At 43.1% G+C, this 18,907-nt stretch overlaps 1 protein-coding gene across 3 annotated transcripts; it reads left to right on the forward strand.

The window, feature by feature from the left end:
- The first annotated feature begins 3,498 nt into the window (after positions 1–3,498).
- ISYNA1 (inositol-3-phosphate synthase 1) lies at positions 3,499–18,542 on the forward strand. 3 transcript variants are annotated; one of them, XM_034437633.2, is made up of 11 exons: positions 3,499–3,597; positions 5,184–5,304; positions 7,521–7,682; positions 9,247–9,376; positions 9,583–9,776; positions 12,380–12,529; positions 13,656–13,871; positions 16,145–16,309; positions 16,461–16,574; positions 16,844–17,058; positions 17,990–18,542. In XM_034437633.2, the coding sequence occupies exons 2-11, from the start codon at positions 5,191–5,193 to the stop codon at positions 18,201–18,203; spliced, it is 1,674 nt and encodes a 557-aa protein (XP_034293524.1). In that variant the 5' UTR covers positions 3,499–3,597; positions 5,184–5,190; the 3' UTR covers positions 18,204–18,542. The 3 variants fall into 3 exon arrangements, with proteins under 3 accessions (XP_034293524.1, XP_087750561.1, XP_034293526.1); XM_087894435.1 differs by having other exon boundaries at positions 3,591–3,685; XM_034437635.2 differs by lacking the exon at positions 3,499–3,597 and adding an exon at positions 4,690–4,823.
- Positions 18,543–18,907: the final 365 nt, after the last annotated feature.

The raw sequence follows: 18,907 nt of genomic DNA on the forward strand, positions 1-18,907 counted from the left end.
AACTTCCAACTCTCTTTGGCACAATCAAAGGTAACAACATTGCAACCACAACTTTTTGCTTTTACACAACAGTATGTACAAGCCATTTCTATGACAATAAGCCTGTTTAGTTTACAAAAACAGAATTGAAGTTTCATTTTTTCCCCCCTCATTGCAAACACAAAATCCGGAAGCAATTTCAAGCTAGAGACAAAATTATCTCTTATTCGGATAAAAGAATCATTTTAACCATCTCAGCTTCTTGCTGTGGGGAATAATATATCATCCATTCTCATATTTTCAAATCCAGTCCATAATATCGGATGGCATTTGAAGCCTTTTCAAGAATGAGTAAGATCAAGCCCATGGGATCCAGGGCGAAAAGCGGAGCCCCCACTGATTTGATCCCCTAGTGAAGGGCTCTTCACTAGTTACTGTTATGTATAAGCTGGGTTGACAAAATTAGAAATGAGGTGGTGATAAACCGCCTGGGAAAGCAAAGGGAAATCATCAAAACCAGTGAAAGTTAGAATACTTTGGACATGTGATGTGACACCCGGAAAAATACACCATACTTCAGGGAAAGATTGAAGGCAAATGAGGTCTAGGCAGAAGAAGAATATCATGGCTTAAAAATCTAAGGGACTGGTTTGGATAAAACTCAGCAGCACTTTTTTGTGTGGCTGTTGATAAAAATAGGATCACCAATGTCCGATGACAGATATGGCACAAGAAGAAGAAGAAGTGAAGGGGCCTGGAGAAGACCTTCCAACAGCCAATATTGTATGGTCAAGTGATGATTTCTTGAGGAGAGGATGCACCACTATCTCCTTCAAGGCAAAAGGGAACCCCCTTGTTCAAGGATTCTCTCTCCACTGCCTTGACTAAATTACCTGACACCTGTCTGGAGGTTTTGAGCAATCATACTGGCTGGGGAATTCTGGGAGTTGAAGTCTACACATCTTAAAGCTGCTGAGGTTGAAAAACACAAGTCTTAGAGAACCTCTTGCTGAATTTTGGGTGATAACGGTTCTCTTCCAAAGCTTTGGATTACAACTGTTGTCCATTTCTAACTTCTGTAACCTTGTTCTGTAGAACCTGAAAGCTCACAAAATCTTTTTTGTTTCTTTGTCCAATTCACATATTGGCCAATTATGTTTTTTGGACGAAAGAAAAGAACAATGGGTAGCAGTCTCTCCCTGCGGCTCCTTTCAGAACAAAAACAGGCTTAAGAACAAATTGTTATGAATGTAATCGTGATGGGGGGGTGGGGGGTGTGGATTAGAAGAGGGGACATTCCAGGACTACAGTACTGTGGTTTCTTGCCAGTTCTCCCTAGGGAATGGGGTCAAATGACAGAGGATTTCTTCCCTTTTTTTGCTTCCAGAGAGCGAAAACTTTCCCTAGCTTAATGCAATGGATTTTAAGAGCAGCTAGGGAAGACCAGACCTAGAATGTCTAAGATAATTAAAAAAAGTCTAAAAACCACTTCTTATCTGGGATTAAAGGCATCCCTTTCAGAAATGTCCATAAATTCCATTACAGTATTAAATTCCATATTCAGTATTCCAGGACTGAACCTTGGAAGGAAGCTGGAATCAAAAGGAAACTTGGAATGGTTCTAGGTTGTGGTTAGAATAAGTTCTTGATTGTTCTGTGGTCCCAATCTCAGAAAAATAATTATCGATAACCATTGACTAGGGCAGGGAATCAACCCCACCTTCTGTTCTGGTGGGTAAAGCTTTCTCCTCGTTGAGCTGAACTCCTGATGCTTTTATAGATGCTTGCACAGGAGAAGGGTGCACGTGTCTATTGCAATAATTCAAAAGAGGCTTGTTTGTTTATTTATTTATTTGACTTTTATCCTGCCATTATTGTTTTATAAGTAACTAAAGGTTGCAAACATGCCTAATACTCCTCCATCCTATTTTCCACACAACAGCAACCTTGTGAGGTGAGCTGGGCTGAGAGAGAATGAGTGGCCAAAAGTCACCTAGTCAGCTTTCAGGCCAGGACTAGAACTCACAGTCTCCTGGTGATTGGCCAAAGTCACCCATCCAATTTTTCATGCTTAAAAAGGGACTAGGCTTCTAGGCAAGCACCTTTACTACTATACCAAGGGTGTCTAACCTTGGCAACTTTTAAGACTAGAAAGAGTGCAGAGAAGAGCAACAAAGTTGATTAGGGGATTGGAGGCTAAAACATATAAAGAACCGTTGCTTGAACTGGGTATGTCTAATTCAATGAAAAGGACTAGGGGTGACATGATAGCAGTGTTCCGATATCTCATGGGTTGCCACAAAGAAGAGGGAGTCAAGCTACTTTCCAAAACACCTGAGGGCAGGACAAGAAGCAATGGATGGAAACTAATCAAGGAGAGAAGCAACATAGGTTAGAACAATTAATCAGTGCAACAACTTGCCTTCAGAAGGTGTGCATTCTCCAATACTGGAAGTTTTTAAGAAGATATTGGACAACCATTTGTCTGAAGTGGTAGGGTTTTCTGCCTGGGCAGGGGGTTGGACTAGAAGACCTCCAAGGTCCCTTCCAACTCTGTTATTCTATTCTATTCTATTCTATTCTATTCTATTCTATTCTATTCTATTCTATTCTATTCTATTCTATTCTATTCTGTCTAGTCTAGTCTAGTCGTCAAGTCAAGTCAAGTCAAGTCAATTCGGGGATTTGAAGTTAAGTCAAGTCAAGTCAAGTCAATTCTGGGACTTGAAGTTAAGTCAAGTCAAGTCAATTCGGGGATTTGAAGTTAAGTCAAGTCAAGTCAAGTCAAGTCAATTCTGGGACTTGAAGTTAAGTCAAGTCAAGTCAAATCAAGTCAAGTCAAGTCAATTCTGGGACTTGAAGTTAAGTCAAGTCAAGTCAATTCTGGGACTTGAAGTTACCAAAGATGGACACCCTTGCACTATAGAGTGCAGTACTGCAGGCTACTTCTGCTGCCTGCAGTTTGACAGTTCAAATCCCACCAGGCTCAAGGTTGACTCAGCCTTCCATCCTTCAGAGGTGGGTAAAATGAGGACCCAGATTGTTGGGGGCAACATGCTATTTAATATACTGTCTTTGGTGTAAGCCACCCAGAGTCCTCGGAGAGTGGGCAGCATAGAAATACGACAAATAAATAAATACATAAATACATAAATACATAAATACATAAATACATACATACATACATACATACATACATACATACATACATACATACATACATACATACACCACGGCAGTCTAAATTCCCAACCCAGGATTTTCTAGCGGTCTCCCGTTCGATTGCTAAGCGGGATTTAGCTGAGCTTGACCTATTCAGAGACGCCCCGAATTCTGCTCCGGCTTCCCTTGAGAAATAAGGATTCCCACCGAGCCTTAAGGCAAGAAGGGGTTTAAGGAGCCAAAGCGCAAAGAAGCCCCAGCGCACGTGGGCCGGGCGAGAGGGGCGTGCTCAGGCCAAAAAAAAAAAAAAAAAAGATGCAGGGTGTGTGGTCTTTTTTTTTTTCCCCCACCCCCGAAGAGGCGGAGCCTTGGCGGAGGGGGCGGGTCCTGAGATTTGATTAAACCCCCGGCGCGCTGGAACGGCGAGTAGGACTTACCCGACCGTTGAAGCTGAAGGTGGGTCGCGGCGGGTCTTGCGCTACGCTGGAGCCGCTGCTCGGGGGGTGGGTGGGGGGGCAAAGGAGGACGGGCACCTGGCTCTCAGGTAAGAGGAGCGGCGGCGCCTCCTCCTCCTTTCCCGCTCAGCCTTTTGTCCTCCTGCTTTAAATGGCCCGAGGCAATTGAAGCAAGAGCCGATTCGGTCGGGAGTCGAGACGGCGGTGGGCGGGAGGCGTTTTCCCCGGTGTCTCCCCCTCCAGCCTTTGGCGTTACCTGGCCGCTTGAAAGAAAGGAAAGGAAAGGAAAGGAAAGGAAGGAAGGAAGGAAAGGAAAGGAAAGGAAAGGAAAGGAAAGAAGGAAAGGAAAGGAAAGGAAAGGAAAGGAAAGGAAAGGAAAGGAAAGGAAAGGAAAGGAAAGGAAAGGAAAGGAAAGGAAAGGAAAGGAAAGGAAAGGAAAGGAAAGGAAAGGAAAGGAAAGGAAAGGGAGGGAGGGAGGGAAAGGAAAGGAAAGGAAAGGGAAGGAAGAAAGGAAAGGAAAGGAAAGGAAAGGAAAGGAGGGAAGGAAAGGAAAGGAAAGGAAAGGAAAGGAAAGGAAAGGAAAGGAAAGGAAAGGAAAGGAAAGAAGGAGGAGTTGGGTGTCTACTAACTGTGGGAAGGAGGCTGGGCCAGGCCCACCGTTTTCGGCTTGGCAAGGAAAGCGAGGATCCTTGCAGAGCCCCCCGTTGCTCTTCTGCATGTCTCCCTTCAGGGCAGTGTTTCTCAACCTTGGTAGCTTGAAGATGGGTGGACTTCAACTCCCAGAATCCCCCAGCCAGCAGCGCCAGCAGCCAAGGTTGAGAAACACTGCTTTAGGGATTCCGCCGCCACCTGCGGGAGACACTCCCCCCCTTCCCAAAGGATACTCCCCCCTCCCCGAGGGTCCCTTGTCCTGTCTCCCTTTAATTTTTCCCACTTTATTCTGGGAGTCTAGAAGGGATTTCTCTCACCTGCCATATATATATGGCAGGTGAGAGAAATCCCTTCTAGACTATATATATATAGTCTATATATAGAGAGAGACTATATATAGGCTGAATATTCTGAGAAACTTTCCTTTTTCAAACCTAGGATTCCCATAGAGAAGAGTTGCTTGTGGCGTCTTTGTATAGCCGCAGCAACAGCGCTTAAGACTTATACACCGCTTCCTAGTGCTTTACAACCTCTCTTAAGTGGTTTCCAGAGTCTGCCTATTGCCCCCAACAATAGGTGGGTCCTCATTTTACCCACCTCGGAAGGAGGGAAGGCTGAGTCAACCTTGAGCCTGGTGGGATTTGAACTGTCAAACTGCAGGCAGCAGAAGTAGCCTGCGGTACTGCACTCTAACCACGGCTCCACCGTGGTATAGGTTGCTGGGAATGCCTTAAGCAGCCTAGTCTGAGATAGGCTCCTTGTTTAGTCCTTTAGTCCTTCTCAGCAAAAGAACTGTGCCAGCTGCTTGCCCTCTAGATGAGACATCTTGCCTTTCCGGCTGAACAGAATAGTAACTCAAACTCTGTGTCCAATTTTAACTAGAGGAGAGAGTTAAAACTCTGGCTAACACGGTTGTTCCCATCCTTCCTGATCCAGCACAAAGATGGCAACGTCATTTCTAGTGGACAGCCCAGACGTGAAGTACACTCAGGAGTTCATTGAGGCTAAGTACACCTATGACACAGTACAAGTCTGCCAGGAGAATGGTGTCACCAAGGTAAGATGGGGCCAAACTGGCTTTTCTTTGTTGAAAAAAATCAAACTAGTTTTGTGCTTTAAATAGGAAAATACACAGTTAAAAGTCAGTTAAAGCAGTCAAATTCAGCTTTGCCAGTGCTGGGTGGGGGATTATGAGAGATACACATCTGGAAGGCACTGGGGGGAAAACTAATAGCTAAATCATTAGACGACGAGGAAGAGGATGGTAGCAATAAATTCTCTGAGGTGTTATATATCCAACCAGCACTGTTGTTAGAAGGAAATACTGACACTCTGCTGAACTTCACATTTTGCAGAAATGTGGAAGAATTATTAGGGGGAAAATCACCAATGAGACATGAGGGGCTAATGAAGATGGAGCAGGTAACTGTTAACCAGTGGTAATGTGGCTGGAAAAGTAGAAAGAAGATGGCAGAGAATATTCTGGAAAAAAAGAATTAGAATAGAATAGAATTCTTTATTGGCCAAGTGTGATTGGACACACAAGGAATTCATTTTCGGTGCATAAGCTCTGAGGGTACATAAAAGATATAAGTGATAAATCATGATCATAGTCATCATAAATACATCATGAATCATAAGATACAACACTTAGTGATAGTTATAGGATACTAAATAAAAAATCAACATAAATCATACTGGAAACTAAATAATATAAATCATAAAGATACAAGCAACAAAGTTATAGTCATAAATAGAAAAGGAAATAGGTAATAGGAATGATGAGAACAATAGTAATACAGTCTTAGTAAAATGGTGGCTGATAGGAGTTGTAAACAAGAATTCAGATTGCAACAGTCGATTGCCTATCTTAGGTATCTGAATATAAGTAAAGTGGTATAAAATTAAACAGGGAAAAACCCTCCAGGAGCTTTTAAAGCTTTTAAATGTATCTTGTACTATATTAAGACCCAAAGGAATCATAGATACCACCTGTTCTTCAACAATGGTTGAAGAGGAAGACAACAATTTTTTTTCAAGTGGGGCGCCCCTTGTAGAGTCAGTAAAATTTGCAATGAAAGTTTTAGAGGTGTTGCCAGGGTTTGCCAGACAGGGTTTGTCAGAACCATGGAAGCAAAGTATTAGAAATATATACGATCCAGGTTGTAGGGAAGAAACTAAAAGTAGTCTGGGATTATAGATTTACAAGGATCCCAGGTTCCAAACTGCCCAATGAGAAGGCAAAGTGGGGAAAAGGTATTGAAAACTGGAAAGCAAAGGTAAGGGGGACAGAAAGAAAATGGCTACATATAAGGAACTGTAAAGGCCAGACATCTGGCTGAGAAATAAGAATAAGAGGCTAGGTGACCCTAATATAAAGGGCAGAGATGAAAGAAGAGGCCTGAATGTCAGCCTTGCCTGTTTTCTTTCACTTACTGGCTTTAGGCCTCTTATGTTGCCCACTGTTTATAAAGGGTAAGATAGGTCAGAAAGCTTCCAGACATTCCACTTGCTTAGGAAATAAAACTCCTGGAATGCTTGCAAGTGGGTTTCTTTGATAAAATAGAGAGACGGGTGGTTGCTATTTTGTCAAAGAAACCAACTTGCAAGCATTCCATCTGGGTGGGTGGGTGGAGGTAGACCCTGAGGACAGAAAATTGCTTCTTGGAGCAAATACAGAATTTGGGAAGGGATTTCAAAGGTAGATTAGGAATCCTAAAGTCCTTAGCAAAGCAGCAACAAAGATCACCTGCCTTCCTATTGGTGCCTCAGTTAACCTGCAATAAAATCTGCAAGGGTCATTTCTAAATGGAAGCAGACAGCATAGCCTGAAGAATTCAGCACCTTCTGCACAGTCTCAAGCATTGCTCAAGTGTAGGAGTTTTGTTATCAAGGAGAAGAGAATTTGGGTGAGTGAGAGGGAATCCGCTGCCAGGATTAAATATGAAGTAATCTATGATCCATTGAAATTTTGAGCTGTTATTCTAACCATTCACCTAAATTAGTGTTTCTCAACTTGAGCAACCTTAAGTCTGTGGACTTCAGTTCCCAGAATTCCTCAGCCAGCATGCTGGTTAGGGAATTCTGGGAGTTGAAGTCCACACACTTTAATGTTACCAAGGTGAAGAATCACTGGTTTAGATCACGGCAAATGGTGTAGGTGTGGAAATAAGAATGATTTTCTTCTTTTGGAGTTAACATATTTTGCTGAGTCCTTCTATCCTCACTGAGCTTCAGATCTCACAAGGTTTCTATGGTGGGGTGTTTCCGCAGGTCAAGCCAACTTCTACTGATCTCACTTTCCGTACAGGCCTGCGGGTTCCCAAGCTGGGTGTGATGCTTGTTGGCTGGGGGGGAAACAATGGCACAACAGTGACTGCTGCTGTTTTGGCCAATAGGCTGGGTCTCTCCTGGATGACCAAGAGGGGTCAAAAGGTAAGTGAGCCATTCAGACTCTTGGTTATACGTGTCATGTTTTCTGCAAGGGACTTAAATTGTGAGCAAGAAAGCTAGTTTATAATTTCCAAAGTCTAATGAATATTTAGCTTTATCTTTCTCCTAGTGAGAGGCTTCTCCAGACCAAACATAAACATTATGGAATATTCTACCAGGTTTCATAAAAGTCGTTTAATGGGTTTGGCAAAATATCCTACCCTTTCATTTGGGCTGACTTGCTCAATTTTAGTGAGAGATTTTTTAAAATAAAATATTTACAGTTTTTATATCCCAAAAAATTGAGTTCAGGTAGTTTGGGATCATCTTTTCTTCAAACTTTCCTGAATATCAGAGTGAATAAATATATTGATCTTCCTTTATTTAGCTATGTAACATTCCTCCTTTTCAGGAAGGAAGGCGGAATTTTGTGTATTAGAATGTTATGTGCTTAACAATTGTATATAAAGGAATGTTTCTATATTTTATGATTAGCAAGAAAGGTGGGAAGCTAATAGGGCAACTTATAAGGTAAAAATATAAACATGTTACATATTAATCATTCATTTATCTAGTATTCATAGGTTCTGAGTAAATTCTTGTCTGGACAGTGGAGGAACCTTAATTTTATGGGGGAGGGGGAGATATAAAGACCATCTCTTAAATTTGGGCTAAACATGACTTGAAGGACTTGAAAGATGATAATTTAGGCAGGAGAAAATAATAGGGTATGATGCTTGCATATAAAATGATATCTTAGTAAGCTTATGAGAACCAGATATTTTCCCATTAACATTTTTTCTAAATGTCTCTAAATGGTGTATAAGAGCCAGTTTGATCTAAGAAGCCACCAGGCTAGAAACTGGGAAACTGAGTTCTAGTCCCCCCTTAGGCACGAAGTCAGGTGGGTCACTTTGGACAGGTCATCCTCTCTCAGCCCAAAGAAGGGAGGCAATGGCAAATCAATTCAATTCTAAAAAGCCTTTCCAAGAAAGACTAGTCCAGGCAATTGCCAGGACTCAATGCTGATTTGAAGACACTCCCAAACGGTGTGTAACCTGATGGGCCTGATGATGATGCTGGACAAAATTGTCTGCTGTGCAATGGTTGTGCTCCTCATCTGTCGTGAATGAGTCAGGCAAGTTCTGAGTCAGTATTTCAAGCAATTTTAGGCCATTCTTATCATCTGCACTGAAATCTTTTGAAGTACAGATGAAAAGGACCGCATCTCCTTTCCCTAACATTAAAAACTTCCTAAAAGTTCTTCAGAATAACGCTCATTCATCAGAGGGAACAATGATCCAGAGAGTCCTCTTCCCTACATATGTTCCAATGGAGCATATTTGGTTAGAAGACCAAATCAAAACCTTATCTAGGATGCTTTAATTTGGATTCTGGCTCTCAGGAGCAGGCTGGAGTCGGTGGCAGCCCCTTCCAACTCTAGGCTTCTAAAATTTAATATAAAAAGCAAATGGTCCATGCTGGATAAGGTCACTAGGTGATTCCATTGAACGCTTCACCCTCTTAGCCCATACTGATGTCTGGTCTCCCCACTTCTGCCCCGCAGCATGCCAACTACTATGGCTCTCTCTTACAAGCATCCACAGTATGTCTCGGGACCGGTCCCTCTGGAGATGTCTATATTCCTTTCCGTGATATGCTCCCCATGGTACATCCTAATGACATTGTTTTTGATGGTAAGTGTTGGTTTGGAAGGGGAAAAATGTCAAGGGAAGGGGGTCTGCTTGCCTTCTTTTTAAAGTTGTATACTTTAATGGGGAGAACAGTCAAAGGGGAAAAAAAAGGAAGGTAGTCATATTAAGGTATGGGCCTGACAATTAATGCCCAAAGTTACCCTGTGGTAAGATGGGCAGCCAATAAATTTTGAATTCCATCCTGCTAGGCTGGGACATTTCCTCTATGAATTTGGCTGATGCCATGCGCAGGGCTGAGGTCTTGGACTGGCCCCTTCAAGAACAGCTGCGGCCTTACATGGTAGGCCTGAAGCCTCGGCCTTCCATCTACATCCCGGAGTTCATCGCTGCCAATCAGGGAGAAAGAGCTGACAATGTTCTGACTGGAAGCAAAGCTGAGCAGGTGAGTAGAAGGCATAAAGTTACTCAGAGTCCTTGCTAGCTCAATATTCATTCGTGCAGCAGTTAACAGAAGTCTGTTTTAAAAGGAACCCCTCTAACCTACGTCTTTTTTTGAGGTGAGATCCGTTTTTTTTTGTCTGCCACTCTTTAAATAGGTAGGGCTAGGCTTAAAATCTACATCAGTCAAAACTGGCTTAATGTTCAAACTGAATTAAATAGTTAGAATATTTCTGCAGTAAAAATACCATTTGGTTATTTTGAATAGCAATTTTGGGAAGTGTGCTTGGGGCACTTCCTTCAAGGCTTTGAGGGAGATGTTTGTGGTTCAGCTTTTGCATTTCTGTCCAGCCTGCAGGCGCTTACTATTGAGTCTCAATTCTTGGCAATGAGATGGACAGGTCCAAGCAGTTATCTTGGGAGCATTCTTCCAGGGTTAAGAGAGTGACCAAGCCAAAGTCACCCTCCTGGCCCCCATGTCTAACGTAGGGATAGAATTTGGATTTCCCTGCTTTGTCTACAGCCATAACCATTAAACCAGTGGTAGCAAGCTTTTCAACTCAGCATGTCAAAAATACAAAAAAATGCCTAGATGGACTTTGCTGGCGTGTCACACCTTCCACTCCGTCCCAAACAACAGGAAAACTATGTCCCTCCCACCTAGGCCACCCTGAGCAACAGCACCTGGTAACGCCAAGGCCTCAATTTCAGTTCTAGCATCACCTCTGCCACTTTAAAAGGTCTCCTTGCACCATCCCTCAAGGAGCACAAGGCTTGGGGAACAGTGCAGTTGTCCCCCTGGCCCAGAGCTCCCCAGGATTGCCCATGCACCACTTACCTTCAGGCAGTGTTTCTTTTGTTAACAGGCCCCTGAGGCCTACCTGAGGCAGCTCCAGGTCACATGAGGCCCTCCGTTCTTGATGTGGCTTTGGATAATGCTTTTCCGCAGCCTCTGAAAACCATGTGAAAGTATGCTCCATTCTCACATGAAAGACTTTAGAGACGCACAAGAGCAGCCTCCGTAACCTCTGAAAATTGTATGAGAATGGGTGTGCTTTCGTGAAGTTGTTATCATGTGTTGGTGAATGCTAGCATGTCACCTTTGACATACATGTCACAGGTTTGCAACCACGGCAAAGTGACTTCTCAGCCTACATAAGAGATGATTTTTGCGGGGTGAAGGGGTGCCTTCAAGTCAATTTCTGACTCATGGCAAATGCCTGGATTAATTCCTGCCATTTTCTTGGCAAGGTTTTTCGGAAGTAGTTAGCCATTGCCTCCTTCCCAGAGCTGAGAGAGTGTGACTGGCCCAGGTCCACCCAGCTGGCTTTGTGCCTAAGGCAGGACTAGAACTCAGAAACTCCCAGTTTTTAGCCTTAGGCCTTAACTCCTACACCAAAATGCCTCTCCTAGTTATGCACGTTTTCAATGAGCCTGCAAAGCAGATCAAGAACTGAGGGGTCATTTTTCACCTTAAAGATCCTTTTATCCAAAGCTTTTGGAGATTAAATTTGGCATATCTACCACTCTTCACTAATATACTCTAGCAGTACAACATAGCTGTCTAATTTCCCCCCCATTAAACTAGGAAGCTGCCTTAGGCCATCTAGCCTAATATTCTCTCCAACAATTTGCAGACAATCTCTGTGGTCCCATTTCAGTAAAAGGCCTTTCCCATCAGTTGCTGCTGGAAATTACTTGCTTGGAAATTGCTGGCACTGTTAGGCATGAAAGGAAATTTAAAAAATTGAGGATGCAAATGTTACAGTAGTACTGTAATCTAAATTGCCTAGATTAGTTAAATCCCAATTTATTTACTTTTATCCGGGGTTTTTCCCAAGTGGGCAGTATATAGTGCGTATTATCTTACTCAGCTTGGATGTTACCTTCTTATTTCAGATGTGAAAAGAAAGTGGTTTATTAAAGGCTGTTGGATCAATTGAACTGACAATTTGTCACAATCGGATCCTGCTTATTTGGAACCAAATTTATGGGTAGTTTATTTATTTATTTAGCAAATGTATATTGCCACCCTTTCAGTGACTCTAGGTGGCTTAAAGGGAAAAGGAAAGGTTCCCCTTGCACATATGTGCTAGTCATTCCCGACTCTAGGGGGCGGTGCTCATCTCTGTTTCAAAGCCGAAGGGCCAGCGCTGTCTGAAGACGTCTCCGTGATCATATGGCCGGCATGACTAAATGCCAAAGGCACATGGAACGCTGTTACCTTCCCACCAAAGGTGGTCCCTATTTTTCTACTTGCATTTTTAACGTGCTTTCGAACTGCTAGGTTGGCAGAAGTTGGGACAAATAACGGGAGCTCACCCCGTTACGCGACACTCGGGATTCGAAGTGCTGAACTGCCGACCTTTCGATTGACAAGCTCAGCGTCTTACCCACTGAGCCACCGTGTCCCTCTAGGTGGCTTACAAACAGTAAGAGTTTGCGATGCATCCAGGATATATTTATAAAGACTGGCTTAAGTGTCTTGATTAGGAATCTGGTATGACTTTCTGCAATGAGTTCTTTGTGAGAAGCAGCAATGCAACTGCTCATTCATTGTTTCTAGTAAAGATCTGACATTTTGCTTACATATTTTTTCCTCCAAAGATGGCTCGGATTCGCCATGATATCCAGGATTTCAAGAACTCCAGTGGGGTGGAGAAGGTGATTGTCCTCTGGACGGCCAACACCGAGTGCTTCTGTGAAATCCATCCTGGAGTGAATGATACAGCTAGCAATTTACTCCAAGCAATTGAGGTGAGATATGGGTGTATTTGTTTCCTTGCTGCTTTCATCCAGTATTGGCTCTTCTTGTTCCTTTAAATCAGGGGTGTCAAACTGGCGGCCCACGGGCCGGATGCGTCACATACAGGCCACGTCCACCCTGGCTCCGCAAAGGCAAAAAAATGGCACGATACGTCCCAATATGTCACATGACATGATCAGTTTGACACCCTGCTTTAAATGTATATTCCTTTTCTTTAACTTGAATGTTAGTTTTTAGAGATGTTGCATTGAGATAGGCACCTAAGTGTTACAAATCTAAACCAGTTTAAAACTTCTAATTCTTGTTCGTTAGCCCTCTCCTCTCCTCTCCCATCTCATCTCGCCCCACCCCATCACATATGACATATGAGCCAGGCTTTTAATGAAAGTATATTTTTATATGTTTTCTCAGCTTCTTGGCTATTCTAGGAAGGTTAATGCTTTGAAAAACCAAGTTATAATTCTAGTGTAAGTATGTCCCAGATATCACCTACTTTAATTTTTAGCTGTGGCACCATAAGTAAGATAAAGGCTTTTCAGAACGAAAATGCAGTAGCCTAAATTTTAAAGGGACACATTCGTAGCCAAGGCTGAGGGAGAGAAATATTCAGCTTTAATTAACTGTGATTAATTTGTGCAGCCTTGTCCAATCCAGTTTTTCCCCAAATATACAGGTATTACAATTTCCAATATCCTCAGACAACCTGAGAATTTGCAATTATATTACAACTTTTGCATTTCATCAAAAAGAATTGTATTATCCACTTTCCTTAGGTATATAAACATATTTGTGTTTTGGTTTAAGTGAGATAAAGTGAACCCAGCCACTGTAGTTAATAATAGCTCATGGTTGACCTTATGAATGAACCCAGCCAGTTCTAGCTGGTATCTTGGCTTAGTAGAATGTGTGAACCAGCTATTCTGCAATCCAGATTGTATCTCAGTCCTCCTTCCTCCATTGCCCTATTCTGTATTTTCTCCAATTTATAGACATTTCCAACATCTGTGAAGTTCAATAGTTCATTGAAGATGTGGGTCTCTGTGGGCTGAAAGGCAGAAGAGAAGGTCTATCTTTCAGCCTCCTGACCCACTGTTGACCTCTTAATGTTTTCCCCAGGCTGGCCTGGAGGTTTCTCCTTCTACACTCTTTGCTGTGGCAAGTATCCTGGAAGGTTGTGCCTACATCAATGGCTCTCCCCAAAACACTTTTGTGCCAGGAGTTATTGAGCTTGCTGTTCAGCAGGGAGTCTTTATAGCCGGAGACGATTTCAAATCTGGTCAAACAAAGCTCAAGTCAGTTCTGGTGGACTTCCTCATCAGCTCTGGCATTAAGGTGAGTGACAATGGGATGGGGCATGCCCTTGGAGTTGCTGGTTAATCTGTAAGGTTGGGCAATACGGGGCCTCCCACAAGTGGTGGAATTTCAGCTTCCAATAACCCCAGACCTCCTAGCTTAGGAGGGATGCTGGGAACAGTAGTTTACAAACATAGGGCACAGCATACATTTTTCCACCTTTGCTGTAACTTTAGTACAGGTAATTCTCGGCCTACAATCAAGGCAGCTGTGGGATAGGTACTTTTATGGCCTTTATAACACTCCTCCAGCTGTCATAAATAGATGCATTCCCCCCAGTGGTGAAATCCACTGGTCGCCAGCAGCTCGCTGCCCGTCCATGTGCGGTGCATGCCAGATGCGAGCTACGTGCGCGCATGCACAATGCATGCCAGATGCACGCTATGCGCACATGCGCAGTGTATGCCAGACATATGCTGCGCATGCATGCTCAGACCACACCAAATGTGTGCTTTTGGATTTCCTGCTTTTTTTTTTTTTTTACTTTTTAAAGCATTTTTAACTACCAGTTCTGGAAAACCGGTAGTAAAAAATGCTTAAAAAGTAAAAAAAAAAAAAAAAAAAGTTCCGAAGATCAGTTGAGCGACGTGCGATCCTCGGAAATTTTTAAAAAACTTTTTAAAACATTTTTTACTACCGGTTTGAGCGAACCGGCCCAAACCAGTAGCATTTCACCCCTGATCTCCCCCCTAGTTATGACTGCATGTCAGCTGCTTGGCAACTGGACACTTTTGACTAGTCTTGGCATTCTGCAGTCATGTGGCTGCAATGTTTTTTGATGGTTTCCAGCAAAAGCTGCCATTTGAATGAATGGATTTGCTTGATGACTGCCACGTTCGTTTTACAGTTACTGCGTTTTCTTAAGAACTTGTGGAAAAATGTTGGAAAAACACTTCCAGTCATGTGGGTGCCTCAGCTTGTGACTTATTAGATTTCCGATCTCACTTGCAGTCGTAAGTCGAAGACTACCTTACCTGTATGATTTCTACTGGAACCACTTTACACATTTTCATATTGCAAACCAAACAATTCACAGGCTCTGGGTAAAAAAATAGGAAACTCCATGAACTTTAGATAAATATATTCTTCATAATGCCAATCACTGCTCCTATAATATTTTATAATTGTAGTTTGAAAGGTGTGTGAACTTCAAGACCTCCAGAAAGTCCTTAAATTTATGCCAATTTCAAATAGAACAAATCCCGAATGTGGTGGCTTATGAATCTGGTTGACCATGGACAGTTTTTTTCCATCTGTGGTGGCGCAGTGGTAAGAATGAAGAACTGCAGGCTAATTCTGCCAACTGCCAGCAGTTCAGTTTTTACTGGCCCAAGGTTGACTCAGCCTTCCATCCTTCCGAGGTGGGTAAAATGAGGACCCAGATTGTTGGGGGCAATAGGCTGACTCTGGAAACCGTTTAAAAGAGGGCTGTAAAGCAGTGTATATAAGTGCTATTGCTATTGCTATCCTCCTGAGGTATTGGATTATCATTCCCATCCTCTGCAGTTATATTGCCCTTTGGCTCAATTTGGGGTGATGGGTGTGATAGGCCAATACATCTGGAAGGGATTGTTTCAAGGCAGATGACCTCCCATCTGAGATGGAAACCTTTCCCTTTTAGTAAGTGAAGTTCAGGAATAGTAGAAAAGTTTTTTTTTGTTTTTTTTAAATTTTGATTTATATGCTGCCCTTCTCCGGAGACTCAGGGCGGCTTACAATGCGTTAAGCAATAGCCTTCATTCTTTTGTATATTTTATACAAAGTCAGCTTATTGCCCCCACAAACTGGGTCCTCATTTCACCTACCTTAGAAAGGATGGAAGGCTGAGTCAACCTTGAGCCTTGGAGAGATTTGAACCAGCAGAAATTGCAGGCAGCTGTGTTAATAACAGGGTGCATTAAACCACTGTACTATCAAGGCTCTTGATAGTTGAAGAAAGATTAACAAAAGTCCACAAATGACCATGGGAGATCTCTGGCCTCAGGTATCCCTTTCATTAAAATCTGTGTGCAAAGGTAAGGAGGGCTCTGTAACTTGATCTCAAAGGGAATGCAAATGCCTTTCCTCCAAAAATGAACAGAAGGGTCTAATCTCCCAAACTGAGCTGAGTAAGCATGAAAATAAGCAGTCATTGCTTTGCAATATGTGTATGGTTTGAGTAACACTCTTTCCTCTCATCCCCCCACCCCCAAAGCTCATACTAAGGACTAGAAACCTTGCATTTTCAACAACTGCTCTTTCCTTCCTTTCAGCCAGTCTCCATTGTTAGCTACAACCACCTGGGCAACAACGATGGAAAGAACCTGTCCGCACCAGCTCAGTTCCGCTCCAAGGAAATTTCCAAGAGCAACGTGGTGGATGACATGGTGAAGTCGAACCCCATCCTATATGGACCAGGGGAACATCTGGATCACTGCGTGAGTGGGAGGCAGTGGCGTGGTTTGGGGTACAATCGTGGGCCAACCTAGTTGCGATGTGTGGTATGCATTATCGGGAGTGTTCATCTCTGTTGGCTGCAAGGGATTATTGTTGCTTGCTCATAGACACCACTGCACACTCCCCGGACAGGTGGTGATCAAGTATGTGCCCTACGTCGGTGACAGCAAGCGGGCACTAGATGAATATACTTCGGAGATCGCTTTGGGGGGGACCAACACCATCGTCATTCACAATATGTGCGAGGTGGGTACAAAGCTCTAGGATTCCACGTGAGGCAAACATGTTCTATATTGGAGAGGAGATTACGGATTATTTTTCCGGCAACCCTGTTCAAGAGATTGGAAGGGAGGAGCATGTGGAAGGAGGTATTCCATTTCTTGCTTAGCTCACAGGCAGGGCTTAACTGCCAATTCCGAATATAGGAAATTTGTGCATATTCCTACACCTGGGTGTGAAGGAATGATTACGTTGGAACAACTTTCAGTGTTTTGCATTTCTGATATGTTCTGCAGGATTCCTTACTAGCTGCTCCCATAATTTTGGACTTGATCATTCTGGCTGAACTCTGCCAACGGATCCAGGTGGGCATAGGAGATGCCAAGCCGGAGCCCCTTCACAGCGTCTTGTCCCTCTTGAGCTTCCTCTGCAAGGCTCCCCTTGTTCCTAAAAGAGCTCCAGTGGTCAACGCACTCTTCCGTCAACGGGCTGCCATTGAGAACCTATTCAGGTAACGCCAACCTTCTTGGATTACATTCTGGACCTGAGCAAGCAACCAGCTGTATATGGATTGCGTGTCATAGTGGAAATCTGTACTTGCTCTGTATACTACTCCACTTTATTTACTAAATTCAGGTACCACCCATCTCGCTCTCAGAGTGACTCTGGGTAGTGTACAGCTAAAAAAAACAACTAATTTTAAGATAGTTGAGGCTTAATTAAACTCTCAAGAGTGTGGAAGATGCATCAGGACTTCGTTACATAGGTTCAGTCCCAACTGCCCTGTTACCAAAAGGAGCATTTTCTTTTATTTTTTATTCACAATTCCGAACCCCCTATCTCCCGCAAAGAGTTGTGAAGGTAACCATAGCAACTCCTGAATTTGTTTGACTGGGCCTGCTGAGAACTGTGTTCGAGTCACCATGGTAACCCTGCACATTTCTTCTTTGTAGGTCTCTGGTTTCTCTCTTTTCAGGCCCTCCATTAGCCCCCAAACCCATTAACTTTAACTTAAAATGTAGCACTCCTGTTCCCACGTGTTTGTATTAGACAGACAACAGCCCTCCTATTTTCCCCAAGGACTTGATACTTGGAGGTAGCTCCCTCCACACAGATTTGTTTAGTTGTCATGGTTACTAGTTGCTGTTACACCTATTTTTGTGAACGTATCCAATTTCTGTAAAGCCAGAAAGCCGTTTTATGGCAGAGTTCCTTAAAGTCTGTGTTACTCCTCAGCCATAGATTTGCCAGCCAACAGTTTTAATTCATGGTCCTCCCAGAGTTTTATCAGGAGGAGAAACCCCCCTTTCTTTCCTGCATGGTATCAGCCTGTCTCCTTGAGACTGAAGATTTAAAACGTGTGTGTTTGGGGGAGGGGGTGGTGGATGATTGCTTGCAAAGAAAGTATGTTAACCTGCTGGCTTTTTTCCTTTCTTCCATAGGGCCTGCGTGGGGCTCCCACCTCAAAACCACATGCAGCTGGAATACAAGACCCAGAGATTGTGGAGCTGCGCAAAGCATGGCCATTCCCCTGTGCCCCCAGCTTGGGTAGCCACTCCTAAAAAGGCCCACATGAATGGTTTTGTGGATCCCACTGAAAGCAATGGCCTCCCAGCCCGCAGTGCCCACAGCCACGTAACTGGCCTGCAAAATTAGAAGCCCACAGCATGCTCCACTACTAGTCAACACTGTATGGTAACCAGACCAGATTTACAACTTGGACTGTCTGCCTCCTTGACCCCGACACCCCCCCCATCTCTTTTTTGTATTTGGTTACTTATATTTTTATGTAGTAGTGACAAAGCTGTATATTCGGGACAGGCAACATACCTTCTTTTACTGTGTCCTTACCTGTTACGAATGAAATGTAACTTGAACGCTTGAATGTTTGAAATAAGATGTAACTATAGTTGTATCTTTCATTTAGCTCAGAAATTTAGATTTATTTGGCTATCCTTTTTTAAATGGTGACATTGGAATAAAATTGAAAGATGAGAGGGCCTGCTTACTTTGTGATGTCAACCTCCAACCTTTCATTGTCGGCTAAGAAGGCTACCTCAGCATCTTCTGGCATACACACCTCTGTGGTTTGTACTATCTATACAAAACCCAAGTAATGCATCCTATAAATGACAAGTAGAAAAACCACATCTGGTGAAGGTTTATGTTGTTGCCAGGACTTGACAGCAACTTGCTGGCACTTTTTTTTTTTTTTTTTTTAAAGAAAACTTGATTGAACCAAGCTGATTTTAGGATGGCTAAATACAGTGTCAGTATTAAGAAATAGTGTGTCTTTGATTATTAGAACAGGAAGGAAGGGTTTCTTGATTATCCATGGGGATCTGGCTGGATGTTTGCTG

This window comes from Pantherophis guttatus, chromosome 1, assembly GCF_059756535.1.
Source record: "Pantherophis guttatus breed Tessera chromosome 1, ASM5975653v1, whole genome shotgun sequence".
NCBI lineage: Eukaryota > Metazoa > Chordata > Lepidosauria > Squamata > Colubridae > Pantherophis > Pantherophis guttatus.

Bases quoted from the DNA above. Each gene is read 5' to 3' on its own strand.
- ISYNA1 (XM_034437633.2), top strand. From the start codon at position 5,191: ATGGCAACGTCATTTCTAGTGGACAGCCCAGACGTGAAGTACACTCAG. The intron at 7,683-9,246 runs GTAAGTGAGCCA...TCTGCCCCGCAG, and splicing joins TGACCAAGAGGGGTCAAAAG to CATGCCAACTACTATGGCTC. The intron at 9,777-12,379 runs GTGAGTAGAAGG...TTTCCTCCAAAG, and splicing joins CTGGAAGCAAAGCTGAGCAG to ATGGCTCGGATTCGCCATGA.